The sequence below is a fragment of the Narcine bancroftii genome, chromosome 1 (genome assembly GCF_036971445.1).
Source record: "Narcine bancroftii isolate sNarBan1 chromosome 1, sNarBan1.hap1, whole genome shotgun sequence".
Lineage (NCBI taxonomy): Eukaryota > Metazoa > Chordata > Chondrichthyes > Torpediniformes > Narcinidae > Narcine > Narcine bancroftii.
In genome coordinates, this window is record NC_091469.1 from 214,385,788 (window position 1) to 214,400,982 (window position 15,195).

The following is a 15,195-nucleotide window of genomic DNA, read 5'->3' on the forward strand; positions in this document are numbered from 1 at the left end:
ACATGCCGTCATAAAGTTTTGCCTTTACCATCCCGATTGCTCATTCCATATATCCCCACTTTCTATGCTATCAAGTCCCTATTTAAATTCTTCCCCTCTCATCTTAAATCTATGCCCCTTGGTTTTGGATTTCCTCACCCAGGAAAAAGACTGTCTTTTCACCTTATCAATGCCCCTTGAGATTTTATAAACTGCTGAGGACCCCATTTAGCCTCCTGCACTCAAGGGAGAAAAGTCCAAGTGGATCCAGCCTCTCATAATTCAAGCCTACCAGTCTTGGTGATATACTTGAGAATAATTTCCCAGTTTAGTGATGTCTTTTCTACAGCTGGGTGACTGAAATGAAAGATTTGGCCAAAGTTATCATTGATCCTCTTGCTGCACAACCTATCTATCTTTTAGGTGTAGTAGAATTTCTAATCCATTGTTAAAACAGTTTACTCAAACAAATGTGTGGATTATAAAGGTTGGTCCTGAATGAGGGAAGCCTATTCTGCCCAAATGGTTAGATTTTTTGTGATAAGAACAAAACAGCAATGTACATAGAATGCAAAAAAAATTAAAATGGCTTATACTTTAGGTAGTTTAAGATTTTAAATATATTTTGTTTTGAAAAGTTCAACTACAACATATTGGTTACATATACATTATTCTAATGAATTGGTTTTGAGATATACATTTCTATATATTATTAAAATTCAGTATTGTTTTGGTATTTGATTTGTATTTTGGAGAGATTGAATAGGCTGTGACTATTGTTCCTGGACCAAATGGGGTCGAGGGATGATTTTTATAGAGGCTTATAGAATTGTGAGGGGCATATTTAGATAGATTGTTCTTTTTCCTTGGGTAGGGAAACCTAAAACTAGAAGATCTGAGGTGAGTGTGATTTAAAGGGGATCTGAGGGAAGGTACAATTACTTTGTTTAAAATTAAAATTTGTATAGATAGGAGTATAGATAGGAACAATTTGGAGGTATGTGGGATAAATGCAGGCAAGCGCAATTAGCATTTTGTTCAGCATGGATGACTTGGACTGAAGAGCCAATTTTTGTATAATTTATAAATATTAATGAATTTAAAAATTATTTTTCTGTGTCTCGACCACAAGTTTACAGAAAAGAAATAGCCTATCTTTCTTGCACAAGAACAATGTAAAACTGTCATCTGCTGCACCAAGTATTTTTCTAATGCTCTCCATTTAATTTTGCTGAAGATGGCTAGCATGCTCTGGCTTCCCAGTAGTCGATGGGAATTAAAGGGGCATATATGTAGTGAAATCAGCTGTAGCAAGTAAGAATTTTGGTGCATATGTATATTATATAGGGTTGTAATAGAAGAAGATCTTAACTTTACTAATATTGACTAGACTGACCATTGAGCTGACACATGAAAAAGACTAGATGGACCAGGGTTGCACTCTTTGGAGATTAGAAGATTGAGGAGATCTCATTGAATCATATAAAATTCTGACAGGACTAAACCAGTCAGATGCAGGAAAAATATTCTTGATGTTGGGGAAATCTCGAACAAGAGGACACTGTTTACATATAAGGGCTGGGCCATTTAGGCCTGATATCAGGAGAAACGTCTTAACTTAAGAGTCGTAAATGTGAAATTCCCTGCTTTCTTCACTTAGAGTCGTAAATGTGAAATTTCCTGCCTCAAAGTTGGCATTTCACAAAAGGAATTGGATGTTTAGCCTAATGGCTAAAGGGATCAAGTTGAATGGAGAGAAAATAGAAATAGGATTCTTAAGTCATCTCATATAAGGCCATGATCATATTGACTAAGGAGGAGTAGAAGAAGGCATGAGAAGACCTTACTTGGTTAAATGAATTGAAGAAACCCCTAAGACATTGTACATGTACATGATGAACAAGAGCATGACTAGAGTGAGATGAAGGCCACTAGGGATAAAGGGAGAAATGTGTCTGGAGGATGTAGGGCGGTCCTAAATGAATAAGTTGCTTCAGTGAACACAGGGAGAGAGAAACCCTGATGAATGTGAGGTCATTGTAGAACAAGCTAATATGCTGGAGCATATCAAGGATGAGAAAAAAATCCAGCAACTGCTTAAAGGCATGTAGATAGATATTTCCTGGGACTAGATGGGATGTATCTTGTTAGTACAGAAAGTGAAGGAAAAGATTGCTGAGGATTTGGCAATTATTTTTGCGTCATCTTGGCCATAGGTTGGGAGGAGGGGGGCAGGGCGGGAAATACTGGAGGACTGGAGAGGGGCAAATGTTGTTCTCTTGTTTAAGAAAGATAGGTGGGAGAATCCTTGGAATTATAGACCAGCGATTTTTACATCAGTGATGGGAAAACTATTGGAGAGAAGGGACAGAGTTTATAACCTTTTAGAGAAGCATAGTCTTGGGAATACAGGAGCTCCTCAACATAAGATAGGGTTACGTTCCGACAAACTCATCGTAAGTTGAAACAGATATAGCTTGTATAACACTGATAGTGCTGAATCAGTCCCCACACTGATCCCACTGCCCTGCTCTCCTCTGACAGCACTGTATCTATCTCCACACTGATCCCACTCCCCTGTTCTCCTCTGACAGCACTGTATCTATCTCCACACTGATCCCACTCCCCTGTTCTCTTCCCATGGTCCTGTTTCAGACACACATTGATTTCAATGCCAAGCTCTCCCCTGACAGTGCTCTATTGGTCCCCACACTGATCCTGCTCTCACCCAACAACATTGTATCAGTCTTTGCAAGCTTTCTGACTGAACTAAAAGAAGTGATTGACCAAGGCATTTTAGTAAGGCATCATTGGTTCAGAAAGTCATGAGTCTATGGAAACTTGGCTGGTGGATTTGGAATTGGCTTGCCAACAGAAGGCAGCAGTAGATAGAACATATTCTGTCTGGAGGTCAGTAACTAGTGGCATTCTGCAGGGATTTGTTCTGGGATCACTGCTCTTTGATTTTTGTAAATGACTTGGATGAAGAAGTGGATGAGCGCATTAGTGTTTGTAGATGACATGAAGGTGGGAAGTATTGTGGATAGGGTACAAGGTTGTTGTAGGTTACAACACGATACAGACAGAATTCAGGGTTGGTAGCAGGTGGAGTTCAATCTGGAAAAGTGTCAAGTAATGCACTTTGAAAGGTAAAACGAAGGTGGAATATATTGTTAGTCACAGGATTCTTAGTGTGGAGGAACAAAATGATTTTGAGGTCCAAGTCCATGCATCCTTCAAGGTTGCAGCATACGTTGATAAGGTGGCTAGGAAGATGCAAGATGTGCTGACTTTCATAAGTTTGATTGAGTTTAAGAGTCATGAAATAAAGTTCCAGGTCTATAAAACTCTGCCTGAAGCACACTTACAGTATTGCATTCATTTCTCGTCATCTCATATCAGGAAGGATCTCAAGACTTTAGAGAGGGTGCAGGGAAGATATTACCAGGAAGTTGCCTGGATTGGGGAACAGGTCTTAGAAAGCAAGTAAAAGTGCTGGAGAAAATGAGCAAGTCCCGCATTGTCCATAGGAGGCAAAAATATATAACTAACATTTCAGGCCTGAGCTGTTCATCAAGGTATAAGCAAAAAGCAGGCAAACACCTGAATAAAAATGTGGGTGGAGGAGGGAAGAAGGGGCAAGGGGTGGAACACAAGCCTGTAGCCAAGAGGTCATAGGTGGACGTCGATAGAAAGGCAGGAGAGAAAAATCTTAGAATTTATTACAGGAGAGGGGTAGCTCTGAGAATGCAGAGCTGGAGGAAAGGAGCCTGAGAGGTCGGGAAGGAGAGACAAATGGGAGGAGATAGAGGAAAGGTGACACAGAGATAGGAAAAGAGAGAGTCAGATGATTGGGGCTAATGGAAACCTGAGAAGTTGCTGTTAATGCCATTTGGTTGGACCATGCCCAGGAAGAATATTTGTTATTGCTCCTTCAATTTGCGGGTGGTCTCAGTTTGGCAATGCACCAGAGCATGGACGGACAAATTGACCTAGGAATGGGGTAGGTCATTTAAATGTGTTGTCACTGAGAGAATTCCACTAATGCAGCGAACAGAGCAAAGTTCCCCATTAGAGTCAACATACTAGTATCTTCTATGCACCCTCTTTAAAGTTTCGAGATCATTCCTGTAATGAGGTGACCAGATGTAAATGCAATACTAACTGTGCTCAAGTTGAACACCCAGTCTGTGTCTAGTCTGGGTCATTGCTTCGTTGAATACCTTCTCTTTGGAGTGATGAAGGATAAGAGGTGATTTAATGGAAGTGTGTAAGACTATGAAGGGCTTTGATAGGGCAGACATTCTTTTTCTAGGGCAACAATAGCAAATACTAGGGGACATCTGTTTAAGGTGACTGAAGGGACTTTTCAGGGAAATGTCAAAGCTAATTTTTTTAACAGAGAAGTGGGTGTCTGGAATACATTGCTGGGGATGTTGGTGGAGGCTGGTGCAATTGGCACTCTTAGATTGGCATATGGATGTAGAAAGGATGTCAGAAAAATAAAGGATTATAGGTGTGAGGTAGAGAAGGATTGGATGGTTGTAGAGTTGGTTAACATTGGTTGTCCAACAGCGCAGGTTCAAGGGCTGTACTGTGCTGTAATGTTTTATGTTCTAGCTCCCTTTCATGAGGAATTCAAATCAATTGATAAATATTCCAGAACACTAACAAAAAAGGATGTAGGAATCTATTTAAAAAAAAATGTGGGTCAAAAAGAGGCTGTGAGTTACAGTATCCTTGGCAGGTAGGATAAAGGAGACTCCTAAAATTTTCTATCTACATCAAGAATAAAAGGGAGAGAGTAATTCCTGTAAAGATCAGTGTGGAGCCACTTGAAATCAATGAGGTCTTAAATGAATGCTACTTTTCTTTATTTACCTTGGAGAGGGTCATTGAAAATCAGGAAAGGAACACTGAGATCCTGGTGCAAATCAATATTATGAAGTAAGTGTTTTTGGAGATCTTGAAATGTTTGAAGTCGGATAAATCCCTGGGCCAACCAGGTGTAGGAGAAGTCAAGGAGGAGTTGACTGGGGCCCGAGCTGAGATTTTTTATTTACAGGTGAAGTATTAGAATATTAGGAATAACTAATGTTGTGCCTTTATTTAAGGCGTGGATAAAGTAATCTAAAGGGATTCAGAGAGTTAGGATTCACTTGCATTTAGAAAGGCCAAGGATAGCATAGCTTTGCATGTGGAAAATGGTGTGCCACAAACTTAATTGAATTTTATTTTAAAGAGTGTAAGCATTGGGATGACATGTTTATAGTTCTGCCATATTTTTTGTTTAGGCTGCATTTGGAGTGTTGTGAGTGGTTCTGGTTTCCATGCTATAGGAAGGATGTGATTAAGCAAGAGAAAGTCCACAAAAGATTGACAAGAATGTTGCCTGGTTTGAATAATAGGGAGCGATTGGATAGGCTGCATCTGTTTTCTCTGGTAAAGGTAGCTGAGAGGTGACATGATAAAGGTAGATAAAATTATGAGAGACATCAATAGGTAAATAGCTAGAGATTGCTTCTCATGGCATGGTAGAGGAGGGCATAGGTATAAGGTGAGAGATAAGGGATCTGAAGGGTTTGTATTTTCCGACACAAAGATCAGTTTGTATCTGGAATGAACTTTCAGAGGAGCTAGGAACAATAACATTTAAGAGGCATTTGGATAGGAAGTTGAATGAGCAACCCATCAAAGAATAATAAGCTTTGTCATCAGGCCAGTGTGATGCATGGAATTAGAAAACAAATAGCCTAGTCAGCCTAACAAGTTATTTAACCTTAAAATTCCACTATTTAAATTTAGAAAATGTGAATTCATATCAAAGTAAGTCATGATATATTTTCTCACTTCAGAATCATGAATTCACAGCCATGAGTAGGCTCAGCTCATTGTGTCAGTGACTGGTGATGAAAAAGCCATTCTAACTTAATCCTATGGCTCTTTCAATGTAGCTTTATATGAGACAATGTGCCAAAGCCAGTCTAATCAATCTTTTCTGTTTTCTTTAAATCAAAAGAAGCAAAGGAGAGGTGAAATCAAGGTGTACTGGATTTAAATTTCAGGAATTCAAACAATAAAACTAAAGAGCTCACTGTGTTATTATTCATGATCAGTAAAATTCCCATTCTCACTATCAGATTGTTTTGATGTTCAGATGGATTCAGCATCTTGCTCACTGGGTGCAGATACCCATGCTGCTTCTGGCAAACTGTGACCCAGCTTTCCATGCTCTCTTGAAACTTGCTAAGTCTGCTGTTAACAGTAATGTGTAACATTTTTTAATGAATTAAAACTGTATTGGAGTATTAATTTTAACACCAATAGTCCAAAAAAAATCATGAATTCAAATAGTATATTGTTCAGCCCATTGCACCTGTTCTGTTTCTTTAAAAGTATTGTCCTAATTTATGTAAATATACATAATCTAGTAGTTTTAATTTATGAACTTGGAATACTGGCATAGCATAAAGTTTCCTAAACATATAGCAGTTGGCAAAATATGGACCTTTAGACAGTTGTTAAAGATTTGGGTTATGTGTAAATTATTGCAGTTTTCCTGAGAATAAATTTGGAGAAGTTTGCTTCCAGCAGTGATTGCTTGGCTCTCCATCCATGGATTAATTTATTTTGTTTTTCTTTTCTGTAGGCCAAACTGTTTCCAAATAGTAGTGCAGCACTTTAGTGAAGACCAATACATCTTCTATTTTGCAACAGAAACTCCAGAACAAGCACAGGTAAAAAATTTTAACATTGACACTTTCATATTAATCAGAAGTTTTCCGATTGTACATAGTTAACTGCACTTTTCAGATAAAAGCGATATATTAATCTTGCATAACTCTTATCATGGAAACAGGCCTTTGACCCAACTTGTTCATCCTGACCAAAGTAATCCCTTTTGTCTGCGTTTGGTCCATATCCATCTAAACTTTTCCTTTAAACACATAAGAGCATAGGTAATTAGAGCAGGAGTAGGCTATCTGCCCTCCAAGCCTGTTCCACCATTCAATAAGATCATAGCTGATCTGGCAGTGGACTTAACTTCACCTTCTTTCCTTTCCCCAGAACCCTTAACTCTTGAATTATGCAAAAAATCTATCCAGATCTTTCATAAATAGCTTTAAATTTCGTCTGTGATCAGTGACATGAGGGTGTGACTGCATGTGATGCAGGTAGGGGTATTCAAGAAGAAGTGACAGAGTTTATTCAACAGGTCAGAGATTCTTGATTGTTAGGTGGACAAAAGTGGGATGAACAGCCTGACTGTGTCAATGTGGTTCAGGCAGCCATTCAAAAGGAGGAGAGAAGGGAAATGTAGTGGTAATTTGTGATGGTTTTGTCAGCGGAATAGACCTGACTTGGGCAGGCTGAGAGAATGGGCAAAGAAGTGACAGTTGGAATTCAGTGTACAGAAAATGTAGACTATTTTCTAAATGGTGAAAAGATTCAGAAAGCAGAGGTCTGAAGGGGCTTGGGTGTCTGAGTGGAAGATTCCCAAAAGGTTAACTCTAAGGCTGTATCAGTAGTAAGGAAAGCAAATGCAATGTTAGGATTCATTTTGAGAGGACTAAAAGTTAAAAGAAAAAGATTTAATGCTGAAGCTTTATAAGGCATTGGTTAGACCACATTTGGAACATTGTGAGCAGTTTTGATCTCCATATACAAGGACGGATGTGGTGGGATTGGAGGAGGTTTATGAGAATGATCCCAGGGATGAAAGGGTTTGATGGTTTTGGCCTGTTGTTGCAAGTGTTTATAAGGATGGTGGGGGGGGGGGGGGGGGGGGGGGCGAAAGGGACCACATTGAAACATACCAAAATTGAAAGGCTGGATAGAGTTGTTATGTAGATGATGTCTCCAGTACTTGGAGTATTTAGGACCAAAGGGCACAGCCTCAGAATAAAAGGGTGTCGCTTTTGAACAGTAGTGAGGGAAATTTCTTAAGCAAGAGGGTGCTGAATCTGTGGAATACGTGGCCATAGACTGTTGTGGCGATCAAGACTGGGTAAATTTAATGCAGTGTGGTAGATCTTGACTAGTAAGGGCGTCAAAGGTTACGGGGAGAAGCCAGGAAAATGAGGTTGAAAGGAAGAATACATCAGCCATGATATGAATGGTGGAGCAGACTCGATGGGCTAAATGACCTTATTCTGTTCCTTTCTCTTGTGGTCTTAAATATATTTAACGAGGTAGCATCTTCTGCTTCCTTGGGCAGAGAATTCCACAGATTCACTGCTCTCTGCAGGGAAATACAGTTTCCCCTTATCTGCTTCCTCAATCTACTCCCCCAAATCTGGAGGTCATGACCCTTGTTTAATCTTGCATACCTGTAGAAACAATTTTCCTGCCTCTATCTTATGTATACCTTTCATAATTTTGTGTGTTTCTTTCAAATCCCCTCTCATTATTCTGAATACTAGCAAGTGTAGTCCCAGTCATCTTGTCTCTCTCTGGTGAACCTCCTCTGCACCACCTCTAAAACCATTATCTTTTTGGTGTTGCCAGTCCACTGTACAGTTGCAGCACGACCTCCCTCCTCTTAAGTTCAATCCCTCAATCAATGAAGGCCAATGTTTGCCTTCTTAATTACCTGTTTCACTTTTAAACCTACCTTTTGCAATTCACAGACAAAAATCCCTAGTCCCTTTGCATGACAGTACGCTGCAATCTTTCACTATTTAAATAGTAATTATTCACCTGTGCCCATCTATCCACTGTGGTCATTAAATCCTCAAGAATCTCACTAAATTTTTCAAACAGGACCTGCCCTTTCTGAATCCATGATGCATCTGCACGGTAGAACCATTTCTATCTAGATGTTTTCCTATTTAACCTTAATGTTAGCTTCGAGCATAAGATAGCTGGTCACTAATATACTAAAACAATATTGAATGCATATTAAATTGGATTGCTCTTGGAAACACTGTAAGATCTCACATAACAACATTTTCACAAAAAAAAACATAGTTCATTAAAGGAAAACTTAATGAAATCGGAGGAGTCAAAGGAATTATTTAAAAATTTAATCCTAATATTGAGCATAAGGGCTCCAAGTCTGTAAAATAAAAAAAGAATATTTGCCTCTCAAATTGTACGTATTTTTTTTCTAATGGAGTACATCTTTGAATTTCTGTTTGCCACCTTCCTAATGTTAAATAAACATCAGATTTCCAAGTAACAGCAATACATTTTTCTTGCTGTTACCAGAGCTAATTTGACAAATTTTAATTGAGAGTCTGATAAATCTAATTAGGAATTATATTTTCAAAATTTCCTATCAAAAATAATTCAGGATTTAAGAGAAAAACAGTCACTTGTTGCAAAAAAAAATGATAGAAATCCAAAATAGTTTGACTTTTGAACGAGACTTCACCACCACATCTACATTGATCTGAAATATCTGATTCCTATTTTTTCAATTTTTGAGGCTAAAATATAATTGATATAAAAAAATTATATTGGAGCAACCTAAATCTTACATTAATTGTATTAATCATAATATCTTTACACAAATTTTGCTATATCTCTTGATCTATTGATATATTTTAATCATGTTCCCATCTTTCCTTTGACCTAAATAAATCTAATTTAGACATTTTCTCCTGTAATTCCATATATACTAATGAAATACATTTCTTAACAATTCCATCAGTAACCATTTTTTTCTAAATCAGTGCTATTCATTAATATCATTTCTGGTCTTAATTTATTTCTCATAGATTTTCAAATGAAAATAATAAAAAAAAGAGTATGATGAGGAATATCATATCTAGCTCTCAATTGACTAAATGTCATCAAATGACCACTCTCATAACCGTCCCCTATTTTACAAATTCCTTTATGATACCATATATTTAAAAATGGATTATCTTTAGAGAAAGTTATAAGAGGATTAACTAATGGCATTTTTGGTGACAGATCCTCTATCATTTTTGAGCTTTTAGTTTTTTTGGGTAGATAAGCGGGTTTTGGGAAGGATGTGGGGGTGGAAGGGTGTTTTAGTTTTTTTTTTCTTTTCCTTTTTTCTTTCTATATATAAATTTAACATGTATTTAATTATTTCCTTTATATAATATCTTGATATATGAAAACTATATCTATGTAGCCCACCTCACTGACAAAAGACAAAGGAGGAAAAACCCAACACCCAACTCCAACCAACCAATTTTCCCCTGCAACCGCTGCAACCGTGTCTGCCTGTCCCGCATCGGACTTGTCAGCCACAAACGAGCCTGCAGCTGACGTGGACATTTACCCCTCCATAAATCTTCGTCCGCGAAGCCAAGCCAAAGAAGAATTATAAATAAAATATTTTTTAAAAAGATAGCTGGTCGGTTAGTTAACTGCCTTGTGACTGCATCTTTTAAAAACTGTGGCATGTCATTCACTCTCTTCCAATCTGGCAGCACCTCCCAACTGTCCAGATTATTTTGGTAAATTATCTCCTATTACATCCACCATTTCATTCCATCAGGATCATGGAACTTGTCTGTCTATAGTCCTGCTAATTTGCTCAGCACTTCTTCTCAAGGGATGACAAGGTCCTTGCCTTTCATTTTTAAAAACCTTTATTTAATATTTTTTTCAATAAAAATAAACAGACTTTTACAGAATAAGTAGCCTAATAATAAAACAGTAAAACAAACCCATCCCCTCCCCCCTCCCACAACAGATCCCTAAAGGGAAGCATTAAAAATGAACAAAAACATTCAGTAATTTACAATATTACTAAATTCATATTCTTCATATAAGGTGTCCACATCTTAACAAAATAATCATAATTATTATGTAAATTAAATGTTATTTTCTCCATATAAATACGCAACTTCAACTCATTATGCCATCGAATTACATTTAACTCCACTTCATTTTTCCAAGACATAGCAATACATTTACGAGCAACTGTCAATTTACCAAAATAAACTTATCCAACCCCATGTCCGCTAATGGAGTAAAATAGCCTAACAAAAAAAATTTTGGATCTAAAGGAAATTGAATTTTAAACAATGTTTGAAGAAAATTCCTAATTTTAAACCAGAAAGGATGAACTTTATCACAAAACCAAACAGAATGTAGAAATGTTCCAACACATAATCCACACCTAAAACACAGATCTGAATTACTAAATCCATATTTTTTTCAATTTTTCAGGGGTTAAATATAACTGATGCAAAAAATTATAATTAACCATACTATATCTTACATTAATTAATTTAGTCAACCCATCATAACACATATTTTCCCAATCCACCTGACTAATTTCACAACTTAAATCATGCTCCCATTTAATTCTCGATGTATCTAATTTTTTAAATCATTGTATCTTATAATAATGCATACATTTCTGATATAAAACCTTTATCTGAAAAATATGAAACCATAAATTCAAATTTAGTTAACTTAGAAATTTTCATTTCTCTTCCAAAATGATCTTTCACTAATGCCCTAATTTTATAATAAACAGAGAATTCTCTAAAATCCCAAATTTCTCTTTGTTGTTTAAATGATAAAAATTTACCTTCCTCAAAACAATCCTGCAATCTTTTTATTTCTTTAATCCACCAATCTTCTACAACTATTATTCAATGAAAAAGGAATCAATTTATTTTGATATATTGTGGTTTGAACTGATAAACTACCTTTTGATCATATTAATAAATTCCTTTTAGTCCAAATTTCTAATAAATGTTTCAAAATTGGTACCCTATATTTCTGTAGTAAGACAGTATTCCATTTAAATACAAACTGATGGGGGCAAGATTCCAGTATCACAGCCAATTCCACCCTAGCCCAACTAGGAGGTTTTGAATATCTAACATAGCTGCTTCATAATAATTTTAAAAATTAGGTAATTGCAAACCTCCCAAAGCATACTGCCAGGTCAATTTATGCATCACTACTCTTGCTAATTTTCCTTTCCATAAAAATTCTCAAACTACTTTATTTAAATCTTGAAAAAGGGATTTCGGAAGAGAACAAGGAATCGATGGAAACAAATATTGAATTCACGGAAAAATATATTCATCTTTATACAATTTACTCGACCTATTAAAGTTAAAGTAAATCTTTCGATTTAATCAAATCTGCTTTAATCTTTCTCATTAATGGTACATAATTTAAATTATATAATAATTGAAAATTTACATCAATCATTATCCCTAAGTACTTAATTTTATCAGTCCATCGAAATTTACTAATTTGTCTAGATCAGTAGTTCCCAACCTTTTACTTTCCACTCACATACCACTTTAACTATTCCCTATGCTATAAGTGTTCTGTGATTAGTAAGGGATTGCTTAAGGTAGTATGTGAGTAGGAAGGGAAGGTTGAGAATCACTCCTCTAGACCCAATTATTACTGAAATATTTTGCTTGAGAAAAATTGTCATTGGCCCATTTCCATTAAGAGTTATGAAACCATGCACATAACAAATCAATTTGGAATGATTAAAACAGTGGTTTTCAAACTTTTTCTTTCCACCCACATCCCACCTTAAGCAATCCTTTACTAATCACAGAACACTTATGGCATAGGGAATACTTAGTAGTATGTGAGTGGAAAGTAAAAGATTTGGTCTAGATTGATTGTAATTTCCTTCAGAAATTGGTAGTATTTCACTTTTATCCCAATTCACTTTATATCCAGATAATTTATCATATAATTCTAAACAATTTTGCAAATAAATTAAAGATTGATCCGGATTAGTTAAATATATCAAAACATCATCAGCAAATAAATTAATCTTATATTCATCCTGTCCAATCCTTATACCTGTAATATTCTCATTCTGCCTGATAACCTGAGCTAACGGTTCAATGACCGACACAAATAGGGCTGGCGACAAAGGACAATCTTGACCAGTTGAACACGTTAAATTAAAAAAGGAAGAAGTTTGACCATTTGTTGCCACCCTTGCTACAAGATTATTATATAATGCTTTCACCCAACCAATAAATAAGGGTCCAAATTTATATTTCTCCAAAACTTTTTTAAAATTCCATTCGACCCTATCAAAAGCTTTTTCAGCATCTAATAATACTGCCATTGATAGGTTGAGTTGCTGACGTGAAGCATTGATCAATGAAACCACTCTAAGAATATTATCAGAAGCATATCTATCTTTAATAAAACCAGCCTGGTCAGAATGTACTAATTGTGGTAAATACTTTGCTAATCTATTTGCTAATAATTTCGCTATTTTATAATCCACATTTAATAAAGAAATTAGTTGATAAGAAGAAACCTTCAAAGGGTCTCTGTCTTTTTTTTGGTATAACTTATTATTCCACTCAAACATGAGTCGGGTAAAGCTTGTTCCTGAGTTACCTGATTAAGAACATCCATGAATACAGAGGACAGATTATCATAAAAAACTTTATAAAATTCAGCAGTGAACCCATCATCTCCTGGTGATTTCCCATTAGGCATTTGTTGAATAACATCCGTTATTTTTAAATCTGTAAAAGGAGAATCCAACTTTCTCACATCCTCCTCCTTTAATATTGGTAAACTTAACTGACAAGCACGCTTTAATGGAACCATCATCTCATGCTCACTCAGAAGCATATAATTTCTGGTAAAATGACAAAAATTGGTCATTAATTTCCTGGGGTTTAAAAGTAACTGAATTGTCCTTCCTCACAGCATTAATAATCCTTGAATCTTGTTCATTTTTCAATTGCCATGCCAAAACTTTATGTGCTCTGTCCCATAACTCGTAATAACATTGCTTAGATCTTTGAATCAAATGTTCAAATTGGTCAGTTTGCAATATATTATATTTTAACTTCAATTTTGTCCAAAAAAATCCTTATTATCTTCTGTAGAATATCTCTGAAATTCCTTTTCCAACTCTGCTATATGTTTTTCACACAACTGAGTCTCTACCAGAATTTCTTCTTGTCCTTTGATGCATAATTAATGATTTGACCACGTAAAAATGCCTTTAAAGCATCCGATACAATAAAATTACTCCTGACTGTATTCTTATTTAAATCTAAATAAATAGCAATTTGATTCTTAATAAATTTTACAAATTCCAGTTTTTTCAATAATATTATATTAAACCTCCAACGAAAAATTGATTGATTAACTTCTGGCCCCACACAGGAAATAAACAGCAAAGAATGGTCAGAAATTATCCTACTCTTATATTCAGCTTGAATAAAACGTGCTTGAAAATGTGCTGATGCTAAAAAAAAATAAATCCTAGAAAATTAATCATGACATGAAGAATAGAATGAAAAATCTTTCTCAGTAGGATTTAATCTTCTCCAGATCTATATCAAATTCAGATCTTTCATCAAGGAAACCAATTGAACTGCTGCTTTCGATTTTTTCACAACTTTCGGAAATTTATCCAATAATATGTCTATGACACAATTGAAGTCTCCCCAATCAAAATATTCTCCTTAGCTTGACTTAAAGTTAAGAAAGCTTCAGACACAAGCTGTTCACCATCGACATTAGGTGCATACACATTTAATAAAGACCATGGCTCAGTAAACAATTTACAATTAATCATTAAAATACGACCAACTGATTCCGACAAAGAAACAAGTTCAAGTGGTATTTTCTTATGAATCAAAATTGCCATTCCTATTGCTTTTGAATTAAAGGAAGATGAAAATACATGTCCAACCCAGTCCCTCTTCAATTTCAAATGTTCTTTTTCGGTTAAATGAGTCTCTTGCAAAAAAGCAATATCAACTTTCATCTTTTTTATACAAGCTAAGACACGTTTTCTCTTAATCAAATTATTTAAACCCTGAACATTAAACATTGCAAAGTTTATATTAGACATTATTATCAAAGTAAAACTCAACCAACAAATACAAAAAAAACCTTAACTTTCTAACCCTCTACTAACTACAAAAAAAACCCTTAAAACTCCCCTTAAAAGCCTCTCTTTCTTTCTATCTCTTCTAATAATTCAAAAAAAGATTTAATCTTAAAGCTTCCCTTGATAAATGATCACCAAACAAAACAGCACTACCAAGTAGTAACTCCCCCCTTAGCTGGGTGTGGACAGAAAGAAATCCCCCCCCCCCCACAGGTGGCAGACGACTTCAGAAAGCCTCAGCGACCTCCCTTCCCCCAATCGGACTCATAAAATAATGTCTAAATCAGCTCACAGCCCCATTCATTTTAATCCCAAAACTTGCTCCGGTTCATCAATATCAATCAAACTCTTTGAGAGATTCCCATTCCCGT

General features: G+C 35.9%; 1 protein-coding gene across 7 annotated transcripts in view; it reads left to right on the plus strand.

Moving 5' to 3' along the window:
- The window catches only part of rasa1a (RAS p21 protein activator (GTPase activating protein) 1a), a 232,161-nt gene that overhangs the window by 150,601 nt on the left and 66,365 nt on the right, over positions 1-15,195 (plus strand). For all 7 annotated transcript variants that reach the window (XM_069890456.1, XM_069890428.1, XM_069890408.1 and 4 more), the window contains one exon: positions 6,629-6,716. In XM_069890456.1, coding sequence (XP_069746557.1) covers positions 6,629-6,716 — 88 coding nt within the window. The remainder of the gene's footprint in view (positions 1-6,628; positions 6,717-15,195) is intronic.